At 44.1% G+C, this 22889-nt stretch overlaps 1 protein-coding gene across 1 annotated transcript in view; it reads left to right on the plus strand.

The window, feature by feature from the left end:
- The first annotated feature begins 11571 nt into the window (after nucleotides 1-11571).
- TAPT1 (transmembrane anterior posterior transformation 1) overlaps nucleotides 11572-22889 on the plus strand; it is a 62909-nt gene continuing 51591 nt past the window's right edge. Inside the window, exon 1 of the mRNA XM_029235390.1 lies at nucleotides 11572-12384. Coding sequence (XP_029091223.1) covers nucleotides 11598-12384 — 787 coding nt within the window. The 5' untranslated portion in view covers nucleotides 11572-11597. The remainder of the gene's footprint in view (nucleotides 12385-22889) is intronic.

The raw sequence follows: 22889 nt of genomic DNA on the forward strand, positions 1-22889 counted from the left end.
AGAATGATGTCTGGCATACTGAGAATGAGAGGATCCATCTAATATTCCAGGCACGGACAGGGAGACTCATGGCCATGTGGCCGGGACCCTCCAGGCAGAGCCCAGCCTGAGACCTGTGCTCCAGGCAAGGCAGGGAGACAGAGTGAGACCCACATGGTGTGAAAGGACTATGCAGAGACAAACCTATAAAGATGGACAGTGAACAAAGCCCAGATCCAACCCCACCCATTCTCTGGCCGGGGACAATATCCGGAACTGTGACACACGTCAGGAAGAGAGCCAGCCCCGGGACAGGGTGAGGATTTCCTCTTCTTTCCTTTTTCCAGCAGCCTACTATGATGTGAGTCTAAAGTGAGTATTAAATTGGTCTACAGATCACTTTCATGCAGTGTTTATTGCACACTTCAATTTGGGGGATGAAATATATGCCCAATATCTCTGATTCTTTCTCAACCTAATTAGACACACTTATACTCCAAGCGGAATTGTGGCTTGGTGCAGGGAAACAGAAGAAGGGCATCTCTGATTTTCCCTGGGCTCCCCCAGCCCCGTGCTGTCCCACTGCAGTGTCCCACCTACACGGGGCGCCAGTGCCGGAGCCCAGAGGCAATGACATGTCTGTGGCATAGGGAAATAGCAACGCAAAGACGGAAGCTTGGGGAACTTGTCAGGGAGGAATCATGACTGCTCAGTCCACGTTTATTTAATTCATGTGCCCAGAACTGAATTCCACAGAGGTCAAACAAATACGCTAGACTCAAGAACAGCCAACAAAAGTGTCCTGCACTTTGTCCTGAAGGCAAAAACAAACAAAAAAAACAAAACGAAAAAAGGGTCAGAGCAGGGACAGGGTGGAAGGGGATGCTAGCTATAAATATAAAGGATTCAAAGAGAATGGAGTTTGTTCAATGTCCTGGAGGTCCAGTAGCTGATGTCAGTTGCTACGGAAGGAGAAAAGTTTACTTGAAGGTAATCGCAGTACTGAAACCTGTCCCACTTCCTAAAACAAAGTTAACCTTTGGAGCTGTGTGAACTGGGAGACTGGCAGGTGAAATGATTACATTAGGATAAGAAGAGTGCATTTCATATGTTCTATTGCCCTCATAAGATTGCTATAGATTCTACTAAAAAAAAACCAAAAAAAACCCAAAAATAATTAAGGCCATCTACCGGTCCCTACTTACCTAGACTAACTGGTTCTTTTTTTTCTAATACATTTATTTATTTTATTTATTTTTGGCTGTGTTGGGTCTTTGTTGCTGCACGTGGGCTTTCTCTAGTTGCGGCGAGCAGGGGCTACTCTTCATTGTGGTGCGCGGGCTTCTCACTGCGGTGGCTTCTTTTGTTGTGGAGCATGGGCTCTAGGTGCGCGGGCTTCAGTAGCTGTGGCACGTGGGCTCAGTAGTTGCAGTTTACAGGCTCTAGAGCACAGGCTCAGTAGTCGAGGCTCACGGGCTTAGTTGCTCCGTGGCATGTGGCATTTTCCTGAACCAGGGCTCGAACCCATGTCCCCTGCATTGGCAGGTGGATTCTTAACCACTGTGCCACCTGGGAAGCCCTGTCTCCATGTCTTTACTTCCTTCTCACTCCTCCTGTTTGTCTCCCCAGCTGAGTGTTTCTCTCCCACTCATGAGGTGGCTGGCACTAAGGACAGTGATGGTGTCATTGCTGTTAACTCTAGAGGACATGCTTCATGTGTCTCCTACACGCCCTCTGCTGCATCCGTCATCATTGGACCCTGCTCTTCCTTGACCTGACTTCCGTGATAATACCCTCCGGTGGGTTTCTTCCTGCCTCTTGCCTCTCTTTCATGGACTCCTCCTCAGGCTAAGTCTTTCTGGAATGTTGGTGCTCCTCTACTTTTCCTGGGTGCTCTTCTCTCATGCTATATACCCTCCTGGTAGATGTCACCCATCCCCTTGTCCTCAACACCCAGATGCAAATGACACCCATATCTGTATTGGACCCTGATTTCTCTCCAAATCACTATATCTGCATCCATATCCTATTTCCTGGACACCTCCCCTTGGCTATCAGTGGGCTGAAATATGTCATTTTGATTCTCTCAATGGAGGCAGTTTGATCTTAAGCAACGGTCCCCAACCTTTTGGGCACCAGGGACCCGTTTCGTGGAAGACAATTTTTCCACGGACCGGGGTGGGGGTGAGGGATGGTCCAGGCAATAATGTGACCGATGGGGAGAGGCAGGTGAAGCTTCACTCGCTCGCCCGCCACTCACCTCCTGCTGTGCGGCCCCGGTCCTAACAGGCCGCAGACCCTTGTCAGTCCATGGCCCGGGGAATGGGGACCCCTGATATTAAGGACTGAAATGAAACTGGCAGGGGCCAAAATGAGACATAGTAAAATTTGTTACACATGAAAGGCTGACTTGAGGATCAAATATCATTGCTAAATTTAAAAACTACAAAAATTCTTTCAGAAAATATTGGGCTAGGTTAAAAAAGCAAAGTAAACTACAGTGGACAATAGCCCAAACAGCAAATGGTAAAAAACTTTTATTGCTCACAGATTAATGAAAAATCAGAAAAGATTTGATAAAAGTTTACATGTATAGAATTTGACATGGTAAAAATAGTGGACCTAAAAGGAAACTTGCCATAGTAAAAGCTATAACCTATAAAAATTTGACAAAGATGAAGAAAAGAAGTTGAACAATCAAGGCTTCCTTGTAAAAGGTACATGAGAAAGATTTTATCCTGATGGAAATAATGTTGGTAAAAAAAAAAAATGAAAGTGAAAACAATTGGAAACAGTTTTAATAGGCTATATAGGAAATGGATCAGGGCATTAAATTGTCTCAATGGAGTTCACTCTGGAATAAATCTTTGCCACAGAATTCATCCGTGTTGATATCAACCTAGCAGAAATGTTTACATTCCAGAACAAAAGCCAGCAGGGCCAAAATATACAAGTGCTCAAAATGATGACGTCAAAATGTCCCACACTCCCCACAGGTACTTCAAACCCTACAATTTCCAAACCAGACTCACTTTTCCTTCCCTACCTACATCCCAAATCACTTCTCTGTTTCCTCTCCATGACTCCTCTCCCCTCCTTACCACCTTTCCCCCACCATCACATCTGATCCCATCCTGCCTTTTCTGGCTCCTAAATATCTCTCAATATGTTCTTATCATCCCGTTCCCAATGTGGTTCCTGCTGTGGAGGCCACCATGACCTCTGGGCAACAGCCTCTTAACTGGTCGTGCTGGTTCCCTTGAATATCGCAAACTACCCACACACTGCCAAGAAGGGAGATCTTTCTGAATCTCAAATCTGATCATACATTCTTCACAGGTTCCCTCTGCCTCATGCCTGATATGCAAGGCCTCTCATGGTACTTACATCTCCAGCCTCAACCCCACGGCCACTGCTAGACAATGTCTCTCTCTGCCTCCTGACTTGCTGCCTTCTCTCTGGCTCAAGAGCATCCTATCCCATGTGCTTCCCCTACCACCCCAAATCCTGCTGCCTTCATCCAACCCCAAGAATCCCTGTGCTATTCCTTCAATAATTATATTGCAGGGACTTCCCTGGTGGTGTAGTGGTTACGAATTTGCCTGCCAATTCAGGGGACACAGGTTTGAGCCCTGGTCCGGGAAGATCCCACATGCCGCAGAGCAACTAAGCCCGTGCACCACAACTACTGAGCCTGCCCTCTAGAGCCCGCGAGCCACAACTACTGAAGCCCATGCGCCACAGCTACTGAAGCCCGCCCGCCTAGAGCCCGTGCTCCACAGCAAGAGAAGCCACCGCAATGAGAAGCGCGTGCACCACAGCGAAGAGTAGACCCTGCTCGCCGCAACTAGAGAAAGCCCGGGTGCAGCAATGAAGACCCAATGCAGCAAAAAATAAATAAATTTATTAACAAAAAAAGAATTATATTGCAATTGTCTGTTTTCTTATCTGTCTCTCCCAAGAAATTATAAAGTTCTCAGGGAGGGATCATGCCTTATTCACCATTATATTCTTAGTACCAAGCACAGTGGCTGACATGAAATAGGACCTCTCTATGTATTTGTTAAACAGATGGATGGATCGTATTTAATCTTCACAACAATCCTGCACAGGAGGCATTACTACCCTCACTGAAAGAAGCACAAAGAAGTTAGGTAACTTGTGCAAGTTCCCATAGAAAGTAAGTAGCAGTTAAGATTAACCCTATAACAGTTTAACTATAAGGCGCATGTTCTTTTTATTCCACCATGCAGTGTCTTTTAATTAGATGCAACCCAAATACAGATATGGAGACACAGTTCTTACAAATATGGCATTGAGAGTCAACAGGGAGAATAAGGCATTAAAAAATAACAACAGAGTGTGGTCATGTAGTTGTAGGCGCACGGACAATGGGTATATATAGAAAAGAGACTAGCCATGGGGAAAAGGGAAGTTAGGGAAGACTGGGAAGGGGTATACTCCAACTAGGGCTTAAAGGATGAGTAAGAGCTTGACCGGCAAAGTTGGGAAGTGAATCCTGGACAGATGTAGAAAATGAGTTTAGTTTTCTCATATACCAGTTGCTGCAACAGAATAAGCTTAAGAAATTAATATTCTCTCTGAGTGTAGTTTCGATGACAAAGCAGCTAATGCCAATATTTTGACATTTCAAAACACTAAAGTGATTAAATATATGAGTGTAAGTGCCAGTGAAGATGATTTCTCAGAAGCATTGGGCATTATGCTGGAAGCGTCTTTCCTGGATGCTGCCAGAGTCCTCAGGCAGGCCATTATGAACACATTTCTTCGTGTCTGGTACCTCATCAACCTATTCTTCTGTGTTCCAAGTGCTAATTAAAATTGTATGTTGCCTGCCAAAGGAAAAGTGCTTATATTAAAACAATGTGTCTAAATTAAATGGCTCAAAACAGCCTGATTCCAAGCTGACGTACAGTTCTTACCCCACGCTATAATTGTTGGGGGAGAGGGCTGAAACTCAGACATAAAATTTAACAGTGTATTCCTCCTGATATTTATAATTAATCAAAATAATCTAGAACTTTAAAGTTTCCAAAAAGCAGCTTCCAAGCCATCATCCCATTTTACCCTTTCAATAGACTAAAATGATTTGATTTGGGATTTTGAGGTGAAATATGATATTCTATACATGAAGAATACATTGCTTACGGTTAAATTGCATCTGTGATTCCTTGTCAAAAACCTAACCCTTTGTCTTATAGCCAAACAAAACAATTCTTTTTAAATGTTTGTTTTACAAATTTTATACAGAGATAAATTCTCAGTTAAAAAGATGTTGGTAAAAGTTCTTAGGGACTTGGACATTGAGAATAAGACTTAATACACAGTAAATGCCCCATAAACACAGATCGACTTTCTAATTGTTCTACTTAACAACTATGGGTAGAAGTGCAAGCAAATCTCACTATATATGAGGCTCAAAAAAACTATGAATTATTCTTGTCAAGAAGGCCCAGAGGTAGTGTTAGCAACCTTTTAATCCCCTAATTCCTCATTCTACTTCCAGACCATTTTTGCCTATTCTTCTGTCTAGTCAATACCCTGCCTCTCCCACCATTTTTTCCCTGGGTTTAGCCCTGGAAACAAACCCAGTCTTGAAGCTCTACTCAAACACTCTGCATCTTCCTACCCGGCTCCCTCGGCACACGCTGCTCCATCTGCCTGTAAGGCCTTTTAGCTACCCGTCTCTGCCCCATTTTCTACCTGACAAACACATCTTCCAAGACCTGTTCAAATGCCACTTCCTTCTAAGCTGTCCAGGCTCCCTCTGAACAGAATTACTCGGTCTCCCCTTTGAACTACCATGGCACTTCATTCATTCGTCTACTGTAATACTTATCACACTGCAATGTAATTTCTTGCGGACAAGAACTACATGTCATTTTCGTTGTTACTCTAGGGCTTTGTGTAGTAACTGACATAAAAAACATTCAACAAGTGTTTGCTGAATAAGAAATGCTAAAGTCTGTTAAGTAAAGGTAAGCAATTTAAGGTAAACATTATAATTTAGAATAGGGAATTTGAGTTCATCAGAAGAAAAATAATATTACAAGCTTATGCCAAGTCAGCATTTAAATTCAGCCTAAATACCCCAAGAGGTACCTAAAATCTCTTAAGTCTAGAACTTAAAGGAAACTTCAAGACAATATAGCCAATCCTCTGCTGTATGGATCCGGGAACTAAGGCCCAGAGCTCATCCTAAGTATCATGACTAGTAAGTGGCAGCACAGAATCCTAACCCAGGCCTCCTGACTCCGAGTTTATAGCTTTCCCCATTTAATCTGCTGTCTCTCTATCTGAAGACCTTTTCTAGTCTACTGCCATCACTTGATATTAGATTGTAGAGTCTAGCCCCAAACAAATATGCCACACAGTTTGGCAAAGAAGCAAAACAATCAGGCTGTTTTGAGAAAACCATCCATTAGCTAGAAATAAATGCTTGCATGGGTGAATCCACCTGTGTGTTTATATAGGTCCCTTAAGAATTAACAGACGCTGCCTCTATGAAAATTTAATTAAAAAATTACAAACTCAGAAGAAAAAAATCCTTGCTGATATGTTGTTTTTAAAAACACATCCTTACAAATACAAAGAAAATTATTTTCTTTCAAGGGAGAAGCCAATTATACTACTCTCCATAAAACAGAACACTGGGAACTTCCCTGGTGGTGCAGCAGTTAAGAATCCACCTGCCAATGCAGGGTACATGGATTCAAGCCCTGGTCCAGGAAGATCCCACATGCCGCAAAGCAACTAAGCCCGTGCACCACAACTACTGAGCTTGCGCTCTAGAGCCCACAAGCCACAACTACTGATCCCATGTGCCACAACTACTGAAGCCCGCGCACCTAGAGCCCGTGCTCCGCAACAAGAGAAGCCAACACAATGAGAAGCCCGCGCACTGCAACAAAGAGTAGCCCCCGCTCACCGCAACTAGAGAAAGCCCGCGCAGCAACAAAGACCCAACCCAGCCAAAAATAAATAAATAAATTTATTTTAAAAATAAATAAATAAACAATGTTTTTTTCTCCTCAAAGAGAGAAATCTGGACTGGAAAGCTTGCTAAGCCATCGCCATGTTCTCTCTCATCAGTATTTTGGAATTTTCCAGAAATTTAAAATTTAATATGAAACAAACCTTACACCTGATCTTGAATAAAGGGTCTCATTAGCCAATAAAGCATGGATTTACGTTCATATACTTTTATTACATAAACAGAACCTACTTTTAGGTCTTCAGAACAGACTATCTTTTATAAAATATCTCTTGTAACAAAATACAGTTTTCAATAGGTCCTGTTTAAAATGTTTTCAGTCCTATATTCTTGTGCCAGAGAAATGCTTTTAGAAAAAAGATTTTGCTCATGACCGTTTTAGTTAAGTTGTAACAGGTACATTAGAATCAAAGGCACATTATTCAATTTGTGCTAGATCTTCCAGAAACAAACTGAGTTGATGTCCTTTAGAAATCCATGGAATAAAGCCCAGACAGAATAAAACATAATAAGTATCAGTCCAAAAAAAATGATTGCCGAAGATAGAAAGTATTATTACTGAAACTCAGAGATTCAATAAACTCACATAAATTTACTGCAAAGCCTTGCTCTGGGGCCCTCAGTATATTTTATTTCTTTAGAACATCATTTGCAATGCTGCTCGGATTTTCTGAAAACATCAATTCATACTTTTCTCTTGGAAAGACAAGGGTGAATGAATTAAATTCAGTACTACATTTTGTGAATTAGGTGTGTGGTATTTATGGTTTAGAGAATAGAAGTCATGTACTGCTAAAATAAATTTTCAATTGGGAAATACAGAATTATTTTAAACGGTATTCTATTCAGTGGTTGAATCTATACTACCAAAATGAGTGGTACAATAGTAATCATCTCAAATACCTCTTCAGTTGCTATTAAATGCTACCTTAAAGCGGTGTTCTTTTTTTTTCTTTCTTTTTTTTTTTTTTTTTGCGGTACGCGGGCCTCTCACTGTTGTGGCCTCTCCCGTTGCGGAGCACAGGCTCCGGATGCGCAGGCTCAGCGGCCATGGCTCACGGGCCCAGCCGCTCCGCGGCATGTGGGATCTTCCCAGACCGGGGCACGAACCCATGTCCCCTGCATCGGCAGGCGGACTCTCAACCACTGCGCCACCAGGGAAGCCCCAAGCGGTGCTCTTAAGAGTTATGCATGTGTCCAGTACAGAAAACTTGTAAAAAGCACAGAAACCCTGAGTCTTGGGGTGAGAAGTGGAAAGGTCAGCGGGAACCACCAGTTCTCCTCACACAAAGGGATGAAGAGCTAATGCTTAGCTCATAAAGTTGGGACATTAAAGATGACAAACCTTGGATGTGTTATCAATAAAGTTACTGCATTTGAATTCCCTGCATTCAAATTTTAGACCCAATTACAAAGTCACTCTATAATTAAGGATTTCATACTTTTCTACGAATCTTCAGAGTATAAGCAAATATCTAGCTCTTTATAACCCAGGGGACCAAGAATCTGAAAAGGGTTTGGAAGGGTTTTATCAGAAAATTTTAGAAGAGGCCATCAGGGTAATCTGGTGTAATACTCTACAGTGGAGAAAATGAAGCATAGAGAGGTCACATGTGTCACCTTAGATCAAAAGACTCTTTGACTGGACAGCCAGAGTGTCCAGGCCTTCTCTTGATTCAGCGCGCCTTCAAGTCATCAAAGTGCCTGATGTTCCCGTTACTCAGGAAAAGTATATGAAACTAATTCCAAACATATTTTAGGGGAAATATACCAGAAATGTTATCAAGAGATAAATTGCTTTGTAGTTGAAAAGTAAAACCTACTCAGTCTAAACAAAAGGAAGCATTCGAAGTTAGCACTGAGGAGGAAGAAAAAGGGAAATCTTATTTTTTTCAGCTCCTACTGTAGTATAGGTATTGCCCCATTTACCAGCGAAAGATACTGAGAACCAGAGTTTATAGGCTTCATAAGATAATTTTCTGGAGCTTGAATCCATGGTTCCTACACAATGTGTTCAATGTATTTTGTTTAGTCACAGAATCACAATCATTAAATCTTTACTAAAATAGGCTATTTATTGTTTTAATTGTGTACACTACTCACCCAATTTTCATTCTTTTTAAAAACAACATTTTGCGTTTTGCTATTTTCAAAATACAATAGCTACATGGTAGATATTACCACCATTAGGTAAAGAATACAGTTAATTGAGATTGACATATATACACTAATATGTATAAAATGGATAAGAACCTGCTGTATAAAAAAATAAAATTAAATTTTAAAATTAAAAAAAGAATACAGTTAAGAATACGTGTAGCAATTTTACAAACTCTTAATTGAATTTATATAATCATAGTTATTATGCATATATATTAAAATATAATTTGAATATATAAATCCCTTATTATTTAAGAAGTTTCTTCACTCATTGAGTTTTTTTCCTTCAGTACTGTTTACATGTAAGGCTCTTCTCCACTTCTCATTCTTGCTCATCACTTTCCTCTGCTGAAACTATTACCCACCAATGAATTATCTCTTTCACTAGCAACTAATATAGTGACATGTTAACAGCACACCATCCTACTGTCTGCTGAATTAATGTTTTAAGTTCAATTCCTGTAGCTCATTGATATCCAAATTCTGCTTTTAACTTATAATTTAACTCAGAATGTTATTTGATGTCTCTTTAATGGCGAGGGTTATCATGTTTTTGAACTACTCCTATTATTTCCTAACGGTGGCATTATGAATCTAAGCTTATATCTTTTGTTCTACAACTGATATCAAGAACATTATGATATTTTAAGTTCTATTTATTGTTCTCAGAGAACTGTTGGTTTTCTATGCTTTGTAACTATTTCTTGAGATTATGTGTAACTTTTGATGATTTAGAATACATATTTCATAATACCCTTTTCCTGGATTCTGAAAATTTGCCAATGGGTTGAATTAAGTCAGAGAAAAATGTTCATATACAGTAAGATACTTGATTATCTAATTATCAATACCTAGACAAGGAAAGAATAGTGTTAATTGAAAAAATTATTTATATTAATGTTCATTTCAAAAATGCTTTTTAGTATATTAGACTTATGTGTTTGAAATTGTGCAGTTTCATAAAACGTCAGATAAAATAATGCAGCTCCAGTGAAAAGACCCAATTGGTGAAAAGCTACAAGAGCTTCAGCTTTCCCATTTCTGCTTTGCTCCTCTGCTATAACACCTTCAGACCTGGCCTGGACACACTGCTCCCTCCCTCTCTTTGCTGACTATTTTAAAGGACAGAGACAGGCCTTGGAACACCATGTTCTTCCTCAGGCTATTACAGAAAATGAGAGAAATCCATTCTTACAACTGGCTGCCTTAGGAAACAGAATTTTAGATTCCTTCCCTTCCAGCTCCTGTTGAGTTAAAAGCAGGGGCCATAAGCCAATAAATGTGGTGAGACAGCACTTGGGAACTGACATAAACAAGCAATAAAAGCCTACTTCCTCCTTCACAATCAGTGCATAATAGAATGGGATGGTTTTACACTATAAAAGATCAGAGAATAATAGAATTTGAGCTGTAAAGGAATCTTAGAGGCTATACAATTTTCAGTACCTTTTGATTTTCAAAATGATTCTGAAGATTTGACCAGAGCACTTGTTTTTGATTGATTAATTAAGACTCAGTTTTGACCAAATATAACCAAAACAGAAAATTTCATGGTCACAGGAATGTTTAGAAATGTCATCCTCTGAACTGTTCCGTTTTATGAAGGGAATAAGGATGTTCCAAAGGCATCAGTTCCTCCTTTCCCTGGCGGCCGAGGGTCAGTTCCCAGCTACGGGGCCTTTTTGGTCCATCTTGGTCGCTCGCCCGTCTCTTACCCTGCTGTTAGACTGTTAGGCGGCTGCCCTCAGCACGGTGCCCAAAATAGCCCACTGTGAGTCTGCAACCAGGTAGGTACTCACTAGTGACAACAGAACACTCAAGGTCTTTGGTGAATCAACACGAGGTCGACTTTGCTCTATTCACACCCGTTTATATCTGGCTCTCAAGTTTAGGTCTAGGGTAATTTCCAGACAGCTTAATGCTAAGGGAAAAATTACAGTTTTCCGTTTTCGAATCAAAAGGGTACCAGAGGTACAGGTGAAGTTGGCAGAAGAGAACTCGATCTGTCACGGTCCCCCTAAATGGAGTGCCCGGCCCCTTCCCCGAGCATCTTCACTTCCAGGAGCCCTGCGGCGTAGGTGGTCTCGGCACCGCCCTCGGTGCGGAGTCACACGCCTGAGCTGCAAAGGACAGTCACCCCAAGTAAAGAGGTCGCCCAGGTGATGGAGCAAGGGCACCACGGCGGCCAAGAGCTGTATCCGAACCCTAATGCCGAAAGACAATCTAGTTTGTCCGCGGGCGCGGAAAACGTATACAGCACACTGCTCCTCGGGCTGAGTCCCTGAGCCCATCGCTTCTCCTCCGCGCCCCCACCTGTTGGGTAGCATCTCCGGGCTCCTCCTTGCCCAAGTGTTTTGGAAACTGTCAACAAAAACCTAGAGGCCAGGGAATGTGACAGGTGATCATAACTATGCAGAGGAGATGGAGCCCAGAGAGCGGACCTATGGGGCCGGGCCCCGCGGGGGTCGGGGATCTGGAGCCGGGCCCTCAGCGCCGCGGCCACGCGAGCTGTGCCAAGACCGGGCGGGCGGCGCCGGCGCACTCCGGGCACCGAGCTTGCAAAACGGGCCCCGGGCGAGCGGCCGGCCACCTCGCAGACAGCGGGCAGCAGGCGCAGCGGCAGCCGCCCCGGGGCGCCTCGGCCAACCCTCCGGCCGCCGCCGCCTCCGCTCTTGCCCCGCTCCCGCCGGGACCCCGACCCGAGCCCCGGAGGCGCTCGCTCTCCCCGGCCGCGCGACCCGGCTGCATGGAGCCCGCCGCTGGGTCCAAGACGGCCGAGCCCAGCACAGCGCGGGAAGCCAGCGCGCGCTACGGCGACGGCAGGAAGAAGATGGCGGCGGCCGTGACGGCTGCGGCCTCTCACGCGCAGCTGACGCTAATGGCGCGCGCCGGCCGGCGGACCGCGGATCGTGGTGGCAGCGGCGGCCCGGGCTCCACCGAGGGGCGGGGCGAGGCGGGAAGGGGGCCGGCCGGAGGCGGAGGCCGGGCGGGAGGCTGCAGGGAGGCGGTGGGGAAGGTTTGTTGTGCTCGGAACATGGCGGGCGTCGGCGACGCGACCGCCCAGAGAGAAGGCGGCGGCGGCGGCGCCGACATCCCGGAGAGGGAAGGCCGCGGAGAGGCGGAGCAGCCGGGCGGCGGCGGTCACGGGCCCCCGCCGGCGCCTCAGCACACGGAGACACTGGGCTTCTACGAGAGCGACCGCCGGCGGGAGCGGCGCCGCAGCCGCGCAGGTGAGAAGGGCGGGCGGGCGGCGCTAGGCCGCGGCGAGGGAGCGGAGGGCGGCGGGGGGCACCGTGGGACTGCCGGCTGCGAGCTCCGGGGTCGCCGCTGCCTCCGGGGCCGCCGTGGTGTGGGCGCGCGGAGCCGCCGCAGCTCCCGAGGCTCCGCGGCCGCTGACAGCTCCTCGGGCGGTTCCGCGCGCAGCGCCGAGGCCCCGGCGGCAAACGCCCAGCCAGGTAGGTGCGTCCGAGAGAGAGGGTTGCGGCCCGGGGAGTTCGTCCCCACTCACTTTCCTGCTTTTGAAAGGTCTTTCAAAACAAAACAGAACGCCTGGTATCCTCACGCCTCGATAACGTTGGCGAGCATCTCCCCACGTCTCAGGGAGCCCAGAACTGAGAAACGCAAGACTGATTTCATTATCTGTGTGCCAAGGTGACTTTTGTTCTGTGTTTTAAACGAACTTGAGTCATCGAAATCTGTTAACTTGCCCTCTAAATTTGTGTTCTGCTGCTGCAGATAACAAGGTGGTAATAATGACCGTAAAGTTCAGTCATTTTGCTCAGGACATAAATATTTAGCACTCCTGCAAATGTTACCTGTGAACTTTTCCTAAACCGAAACTTAAGCCACTTTGAAAAAAAAGAAAAAGGCTGCGTAAGATGCACTTGTGGATCCTACTTTCAATGACCGGTTTTAAGCATATTGTTACAATGTTGTTTCTTTAAGCTATAGGAATTTATTCTTATTTTTAGAGAGTTTTTAAAAGTTGCATTTGTATTCATATTGCAGTTGTGTATTAAGCTTAAAAAAGGGGAAGACTGAGATGTATGTTTCATTGAATATAGGGTGGTAACAGCATTTTAATTCTTAAATAATTCTAAGTTTTGAGCAGGAACAGACCCATAACTACATTAATTTCTTCCAACTAAAAATTTGCTTCTGGTACACAATAGGAGCTGCATTAGCCGTTATTTCCTGCAGTTCATGCAAATAAATGTTTAAGTACTAAGGCTTACTGCATCATTGATTGTAGTCGGGTATTGAAGATGTGGGAGTACTTAAATGCTAACTTAAGGCTGATCAGGTAAGATCCTGATTGATTTGCTAATTATCAGAAGTAGACGTAGGTTAGACTTTGAAGAGGTGTTTATCTTTGAAAAATTAAGTACAGATTGTGCCTTGTTTTGTCTTTTTCAATGAACCACTTAGAAATTCTCAACTCTAAGTTGTCAGTTAAACACTTGCTTGGGAGAGTATTTACTTTCTAAATTGGTCAGATCTAAGTAAGACAACGTATTAAATCTCTTAGCTGTCTGTTTACTTACTTGGACTTCAAAATTAAAAGCACTCTGGTGCAAATATAAAAAAATGTAGCCAGGTTTCACTATAATTTCTTTGAAATATTTATGAGTTTTAGGAAAGCCAACATTATAAAAGCCTTTGTTATTGTTTGCATGCACAAAAAATGAAGTTGTCAGGTGCCTTTTGATGATCATAGATGTTGGGCTTCTGGAGTAACCCTTAACACCCCTTCCGTGGCCCTGCTGGTCATGGGTCTGGATACCTGGTACTGTGGACTTCCATTGACTTCACGCCGCCTGTGCATTCTTCATCATCATGGGTTAGGGAGCATGGTTTACTTAACATGTTTGAAGCCGGACTTTTAACCCAGAGTTGCAGGAAGTCGTTATCGGGGACACACTTCCGGCTTTAGTCTTTGGGGTAGTCATTGTTTCCCCAATTCTGAACGTTATGTTGAGGAGAGATGACCGTGACAGCTCTTGGGGATGAGGACTTAGGTGAGAATCCCAGGAGTATTTCAGCTGGAGTCACCAGCCAGCGTTGTTGTGTCTGGGCCTGCACATGGGCCCTTTGTCCTTTCCCCCGGGTGTCTGTCTCTTCTCCGCTAGTTACACAGCTCTTGCCCTTGCCAGTGCCCACTCTCCAACTCTGATGCCGCACTGGTCAGGGCATCCTCGCTGGAGATTAGAATTCTTTCAGTCACTCTGAAATGCCCTGGGCTGCTAAGTGGCTTCTGCATTCATCCTAACCCTGCAGCATTGCTCCCTTCCACTGCTCAGCATCCTTTCCTTCCTCTCCTGTCCGGAATTTAGAAAACTCTTACCTAGGGGCTGCCCTGGGCCAGAGGGCCTTGGAGTGGCACCACCTAGTGTCATGTGAGAAATATTTCTTCCCGAATCAAATGTCTTCCAAGCCTAGGTGCTTGCACTTAAGGTGTTACATGTCCATTTTTTATATTCTGGTGCTGCCTCTGATACTCTAGTCTTCCCTCCGTCCCCTGCCAATTCAGGGCAACCTTTGTCTTTACTTTTTTTTTTCTTTTTGCGGTACGCGGGCCTCTCACTGTTGTGGCCTCTCCCGTTGCGGAGCACAGGCTCCGGACGCGCAGGCTCAGCGGTCATGGCTCACGGGCACAGCCGCTCCACGGCATGTGGGATCTTCCCGGACCGGGGCACGAACCCGTATCCCCTGCATCGGCAGGCGGACTCTCAACCACTGCGCCACCAGGGAAGCCCTGTCTTTCCTTTTGAAAGTCATAATTTTAGTGTCTTGGTGGCGTGAACCATCAGTTAGTTCCAAAGTCCCCGTTATCATTTCTCCCAAGGAATTTAGGACTCTTATAAATTAGACGTTTGTTGGCCTGCCCTAACCATCTACGGTCCTGTAAATGAATATACAGATTAGGTGATTATCCAAACCCTCTGAATCCAAGGAAAATAATTCAAAACGTAATGTTTGAGGTTCCTGTTTTTATTTTATACCTGTCTATGTTCATTGATAGTTTTTTTTTTATGTTGGGGGTAGAAGTTTATTAATTAATTTATTTATTTTTGCTGTGTTGGGTCTTCGTTTCTGTGCAAGGGCTTTCTCTAGTTGTGGCAAGCGAGGGCCATTCTTCATCGCGGTGCGCGGGCCTCTCACTATCGCGGCCTCTCTTGTTGCGGAGCACAGGCTCAGTAGTTGTGGCTCACGGGCCTAGTTGCTCCGTGGCATGTGGGATCCTCCCAGACCAGGGCTCGAACCCGTGTCGCCTGCATTAGCAGGCAGATTCTCAACCACTGCGCCACCAGGGAAGCCCGTTTATAGGTTTGTAGAATATTTATGTATATTAGTTTGTATATATACAGCTACATCAAGGGTAAGCTTTCTTTTTGTCTTTTCAAACTCTTCTAATCACTTTGTTCACTGAACTCCCTCTGACTTATGTGTAGCCTGGCAATGGGCTGAGACTTTTCCCAGGTTCTAGTACTTAAACCTTAACATAGATAGGAATGGATATCCCACTTGTCATTCCTGGTTTCATTCTCTCACTCATAATGGTCACTGTGTATTCCACCGTTGCCTTATGTGGTCACCTGTCTTGAACTCTGGGTATAGTAGTCATCAAGAACCGCAGATTCATCTCTTCTGTCTTCTTTTTTTCCTCTTCTTAAAAATATGACCAACTTCTACTGTCCTTTTTGATATAAGACCAGATAATAAGTACATATGACTGGGACTTCCCTGGTGGTCCAGTGATTAGGACTCCATGCTTTTGCTTTCTCTGTTCAGGTTTGATCCCCGGTCAGGGAACTAAGATCCTGTAAGCTGCATGGCACGGCCAAAAAAAAAAAAAGTACATATTACTATGTTTCCATGTTTGTGCCCCACTTCACAGGTCTGTAGAAGTTCTAAGTGGGAGAGTTTCTGTATAGCCATATTCCCATTTAGGAATCTAGGCCCAGCAAGTCAACTTTTGACTAAGAATTAGGCAATCTGTGCTTGGCTTGGTTCGGTTGTTTAATTGCTTTGTAGACTCTATGCTTGCCTAATCCATTTGGCTCTGTTTCATAACTCCACTACCAAATAGTATCTGAAGTATCTAAGTTGGCTCTAGTGACTGGAGACTTAACACTAGAAGACTTGTTGTAAAATAAATACATCACCTACTGGTGAGGATGAAACAATACCTATATAATGCAGGTATTGGAGTATGCATAGGGATAGGTATTGCTTGTAAAACAAAAGAACTTGAAGTAAGGTATGGGTGAACAGTATGGTTTTTGACTGTAGCAGTGCCATGGGCCCATTTTGTTCCTTTTTAGGTGGTGACTCGTCACTCTGGAGCTTAAACTTGTTATCCATCCCTTGTGCTTCTCTTCTTTTTCTTTACATTTTAAACTTCTTGCTTTACCTCCATAAGAGAATGAACAGAGGCAGGAAGAAAGACTAAAACTCAGAAAAGCCAACTGATCTCCTTTTTAGCAGCTCCCACAAAAGATTTTGAGTGGGACAAGGGTTTTAACTGTTCGTATTCACTATGTCCCATTGTGTATTTGAAAATTTAACATTTTGAATATTAAAATACATTCTCATTTAACCAGTCCTGATCCTCTATAATATGTTACATAGTTATCCTTATGGCCCCAAACTTATCCTGATGGATGATTAAAATTCATCCTGATGTGATTCTGAAAATTATGCTCTAGAGTAAATCAGTTTCTCATTTACGAAGGAAAATAAGAATAATTGTAAAACTGCCTGAGAAATTACTTGGAGTGAACACAACCCTGATGCAGATAAAGTAAAATTAGCTTCTTCTCTTCTGACAGATGATTGCTCTCCTTTGAAAATTCTCACTTGCTTTACTTAACAAGTACTTGTAAACTGAACAAGCAATGAAAAGTTATTTATTTTGATCTTTGACTGGTTCAATATTCTTGACCTTTTTAAGATGTTTACCATCCACCTAGTTTACCCTCCAAAATTCAGTCCTAGCAGCTCATTTGCAGCCCACTTTGGGGATGCTCGCATAAAAGAGAAAGAGGTCTTTGGAAAGACTGTATCATTGACTGTCAAGTTAATGATATTTTGTTCCCATTTTTAGTCCTTTACTTTGTAACCTTATGACCTTGGGAAAAGTCACTACTCTTTTTGTATCTGTTTTCCATCTATAAATTTATGAATATTCTACCTATTCTTTACTTCCCTGAATGAGATTATTTATAAACAGTTTGAGGACCTTAAAAGTTCGACTGGAACCTTTACTGTATTTGACTTAGGAAAGCAGAATTGCTGTCATTGATTCCTAGTTGGCCTTGTACAAGGGTGTGCCTTTGTATTTGTGTAATAAACTTGTAGCTAATATTTTAGTGTAACTTTAGTAAAGCCTATTAAATTTTTGCATTATTTAAGACTGTGGAGATTTGCATGTTTCATAGTATTTTCCTAGCAGTTAACCAATATTACTTTACAGTTTTTTTGATGGTCAATGGTATTTTAAGAAAGATATATTTAGACATATTACTGAACATGTAAATATATTTATGATTACTCATTACTTCAAATTAATACTTTTTTATACTGGGTTTTTATTTCTAAAACAAGCTCTCTCAGAAGATAATTAAACAATATTTCTTCTTTTAGGGATGAGGAAGAAACCATTTATACTGTACTTTTTCTCAATTTAAGATACTGGATCACAAGGCAATTCTGTGGTAGATGAATATTGATTAAAAATAATCTGGAAGAATTGATCCAGGTTTATGATTGGTATTATTTTCCTAGTGTTAAATATTCATAATTGGCAAGACTAACTTATTCAAATGTAGAAGCTCGTTTCTATTATAATTGTTGATAAATAGTAAAATACTTCTATTTTAAAAAGACTTTTACTGAATATTTCTTCTTGGTGAGATCTGGATAAATGAACTAAAATTGGTTGACATCTGAAGAGTTCAAACGGTATTCAGAAAATAAACAATTGGATTATTTTATTTTGGAAAATAATTTGCACTTTATAAAGAAAGATGTTTGGCATAACAAATGAAAGTGACTTTTGCTAAGAAGGAATGAAATATCACCACGGTATGGAAAAAGTTACGGTTCAGTTAGCTGGCAGAATTCTTGAAGAGTGGCACCCACAGGTCAAAGAACAGTAGTAGCCTTCCTAAATCATTAGCCAGGCACTCTATCCAGTATCACAGGACAAGTGAGTTCAGGTAAGTCTGTAGAATGCTAGAGAACAGCGTTTAAAACAACGGCAGCAACAAACAGAAGCACTGAAACGCAGCTATACTTTGGAACAGAAGATTGAGTAGCATCCTGCAGACAATATCCATGGCCAGGAAAAGATTGGAGGTGGGGAGACCAGACAGAGTGGCAAGGCTACCCTATGCCTTAGGAGCTCAGGCCACGGGGCAACAGAATCTTGTTCTTCACCGTGAATCAGACGGCTCCTTCTGACAGGTTGAAGCCAGATCAGGGCTAGATCATCTTCTCTAGTACGATTGTCAGATAGATGGGTGATAATTATGGTCCAGGGGAGAGAGCACGCTGGACTTGGAGTTCAGAGATCCAGGTTCTATTCCCAACTTGCCCCTTAGCTTTTCAGCGACTTTGGACAAGTCTCCTAACCTCTGTGAGCCTCAGATTCTTCATTTGCAAAATGTGAATGCTGTTAACTGTTCTTCAGCTCTCAGAATTGTGAGAATTTCATGAAGTAGTGTGAGCAGGACCTTTGTAAACTACCTCAGGCCATCTAGTGGGAGGATCCTAATCCCTTAAGTAAGGCCAGTTCTCCAGGAGTGGGCGAGGAGGAGGAGGAGGTAAGAAAGCTTTCAAAATATTTCACCCCATGAAGCTTTTTTTGCTGTTGTTAGTATTGCTTTAATGTTTCTTTAAAAACCATTCCCCAGCCATTAGTATGGTGTTAACTGTAGGCAAACACTGCCCTTACACTCAGAACTCACTGCTGGCCGGACATGAAGAAGATCTGGATACATGGTGCTTGCTTTCAGAAAGCTCATAGGCTGGTAAGGGAGCTGATTAGTAAACAGTGTAACTTCATAGAAGTAAACCCAGAATGCTACAGGAGCACAGAGATGGTGGGTGGGGGGAGACCCAGTTTTCCAGAACACAATGGCCTGTTTACAAACGCACTTGAGACAGTAATAGAACAATCTGGTGCCAAAAAGCACACACTTTAGGATAGACTGCTTGATTTGAATGCTGGCTCTACCATTTGGCTTGCTCTGTGGCCTTGGAGACCTCCTTAACTTCTCTGTGCCTTGGTTTCGTCATCTATAAATTGGGCATAATTATAAAACCTGTCTCATAGTTATGAGAGGTGTCTACTCAAAACATGTTTTATCATTTGATTTTTAAGTGTTTACTTTTAAATTTTCTATGGAAAATCAAAATTGGTGTTTATAACTAAAATTCTTGCATTTCTAGAGGTAAAATCCTGACACGACACTTTTTCATATTTACTATATAGTTAAAACACTTTCATAGGTTTATATTTTATAACTTGTTTAAGGAAAATTAGTTACTTAAGTTATATAGTTTGTTAAAGATGCTTATTTGATGTGTTACCTTTTATCCATGGAAACAGGATTGCAGAAATAGCAATAAACATTAGGTAACCACCAAACTAGAACTGGTTAAAACTATAGATCATGTGAAATTACTAGTCAGTAGTTCAAGCATTGTGTCATGCTTTGCAGTTTTCATATCCTTTCATTCAAATCCTCTCTCAGTCCCTCGAACATCCTTTGTGGATGGCAAGCAGGTAACAGGTGTTGTAAAACTGCTCCAAGCCTTGGTTTCCTCTTCTGTAAAATTGAGATCTATGAGTGGAGCGGGGTCACGGCACTAATGAGTGACAGAACTGGTGCCAGAACTTCCTTCTTCTAATTGCTAATCCTGTGCTCTCTTTGTGCATCATAACAAAACCCTTATTACGGTGGAAGCTCGGTCATCTTGTGGGCACCAGGGAAGGCACCATTATGGAGGATAATTTTCTAAGTAAACAAGGGTACAGTGTTGGGCTGCACCCCGCAGGCCTACAAGCCCTGTGCTTGCCCAGCTTCAAGACTGAAGAAAGAGCCTGGACTCAGCAACAGAGACATCAGTAGTTTAATGGATGGGGGATCTTACACATGTGAAGCAGGGTCCTGGAGTGACACCCCACAATGTGTGGCTGACAGCGGGCAGGACATGGTGGCAGTCTTCGCTATCAGGGAGAGTGGGAGATTACCAGTTACAGGGCAATTGACCTCAGGTAGGCTCATTAGTTACCAGGGAAACCAGTAGGGGGCACACCCCTCACTACCCCTTTGATAAGAACAGTCACTAGCTGGGGCCTGAGGCAAGTATATAGGAAGATCACTCATGTGCCTAAGATGTAGGTGAAGCAGGCACTGGCTGGGCAGGGGAAGTACAGAGAGCAAGAGAACAGCCACCTTTAGTGGCCTCACCATACATGCAGCTGTCTCAACCTTTTAATTTAATTTGAGGTTTTTTTTAAAATTATTTATTTATTTATTTTTGCCTGCGTTGGGCCCTTGCTGCTGCACCCGGGCTTCCTCTAGTTGCGGCGAGCGGGGGCTACTCTTCATTGCGGTTTGCGGGCTTCTCATTGCGGTGGCTTCTCTTGTTGCGGAGCATGGGCTCTAGGCGCGAGGGCTTAAGTAGTTGCAGCACGTGAGCTCAGTAGTTGTGGCGCACGGGCTTAGTTGCTCCGCGGCATGTGGGATCTTCCCGGACCAGGGCTTGAACCCTTGTCCCCTGCATTGGCAGGAGGATTCTTAACCACTGAGCCACCAGGGAAGCTCTTAATTTGCTTTTTAAAATTTAAAATTGTACGATAACCTGTTTATCTCCTTCACACACTGTGATACTAGTGCGCTCCCCAACTTCCTGCACTTACTGGGGACGATGCACCCAGCCCCTCACCAGCTGTGACTGCATTGCGGTGCCCTGTCCTCCTAGGGGTGGAGGGACAGGCACCTGCTGGGGGACCTTTTCCATCGTTCGCATGCATACGGACTGGAGGCTCCTTAGCTCCGGCGGCTGCTGAGCCCAGCGAGACACCAGGAGCCTCGCGTTCTTGCCCTGCTACGAACACCCCAGTCTCAGAACACACCTGCCTCAGCCACGGGCCCTCTTCCCAAGAATCTGCTGCTCTCTGCTTTCGCCGCTTCTAATTTCTGATTCTGTTTTTCTTTCTGCCACACTCTGCGTTGCGATTTCCCTTCCTCTTCTCTGATCCACACATTCCTTCAGCGAGCGTTGGTTGAGCACCTCTTACGTGCTGCACGCCGAGGATGCAGAGGTGGAGGAGCACACCAGACGAGAAAATGCATGCACCGCGGCTCCGGGAAGCATGGAGCTGAGTTGGGGGAGGACTTGTTCTGCCTGGGGAACCTGGGAAATCTTCACGGGGCAGGTGACTCTGCACGTGTTCACCTGTGGAGGCTGGAAGGGAGTTCTCAGGCCAGTGAACAGTGTGATCCAACTGACACATTTGCCAGCAGTGAGGAGTGATGTAACTAGAAAATCATAACCTTTAGGTTCAGGGAGGCAGTTGTGCGGCACTGCTGGAAAGATAGCCAGGGGCCAAGGCTGCAAGGCTCTGGTGTTGCCACTGCTGAGGTGTTGACCTCACCTGGAGGTCCCACGAGCCCCAGAGGGTTTCCATGGCTGGCCTGCGTGCACACGGACAGGCGCCAGGCCAGGTGGGACCGAGGGGACAAAGGATCGGAAGGAGGGCTCCGGTCAGGAATCCTCTGCAGTAACCTGGAGAGAGAGGACGAGGACCAAATGCAGGCTGAGCCCGGAAAGAAGAGGGCACAGTTAATAAACATTTCAAGAAAGAGTCATTAGGGCTTGGGGAGAGGAGGGAGGGGATGGTCAGAATTGGTCCCGAGCCGCCAGTGTAGAACCCTCTGTATCACTGGTGAGCCCTGAGCTAACAGCAGGGCTGCAGGAGGTCGGGGTGGGGGGTGGGGGATTAGTGGAGAAGAGGTGAGGTTTGGATTTGCTGGTTTAAAGGTGCCTTTGGGATTTCCAGGTGGCAGTTGGAAATATTGGTTCAGGCTCAGGAGTCAGAGCTGAAGGTATGGTGACTTAAGGATTTAGATGATGGTTTTGACCTTAGACGGCCCAAATAGAGTATGTGTAGGAAAAAAAAAGACAAGAAAAAGAGAAGGTGGCTGATGACACATCAGAGAATATGGCCTTAAAGGATGGCTGGCATTTTACTGTAACCGTACTTTGTTCAGATGTAGTGAATAGAGCACCGAACCGACCAGCAAATGCTTAAGGGTCCGGTGGTGGAGGAGGCACCCCGCAGAGACTTAGGTTAGCAAAGGTGATTCCGAGAGCAGAGCGCCACTGATGGGGGTGGCAGGCAGGAACGTGAAGCTGGGGGCAGATGCCGCTCAGCAGTTATGGTGAAGTGACCTTTGGGGCTCATGACTCAGCTCGCTGGCGCCAGTGAAACTTTGTGTAAGCGCAGTTTCTTCTGCTCTCTGAATGTCCTGTTGCTTCCCAGTTTTCACAGGAAAGAACTGATATTTTAGATATTAGCTAATTAAAACATCCCTTCCTTTCTAATTGGAAAACTGAACTGTGTGCACGTATAACTGTTTGATCTTTCTTTTCCGTTTTAGCTGTTTTGCTTGCAGCTCAAAAGACTCTTTTTCTCTCCTTCAGACGGTAGATCTTGTCC

The sequence above is a fragment of the Monodon monoceros genome, unplaced genomic scaffold (assembly GCF_005190385.1).
Source record: "Monodon monoceros isolate NGI ecotype Baffin Bay Population unplaced genomic scaffold, NGI_Narwhal_1 Super_Scaffold_20, whole genome shotgun sequence".
In the NCBI taxonomy this organism is placed as follows: Eukaryota; Metazoa; Chordata; class Mammalia; order Artiodactyla; family Monodontidae; genus Monodon; species Monodon monoceros.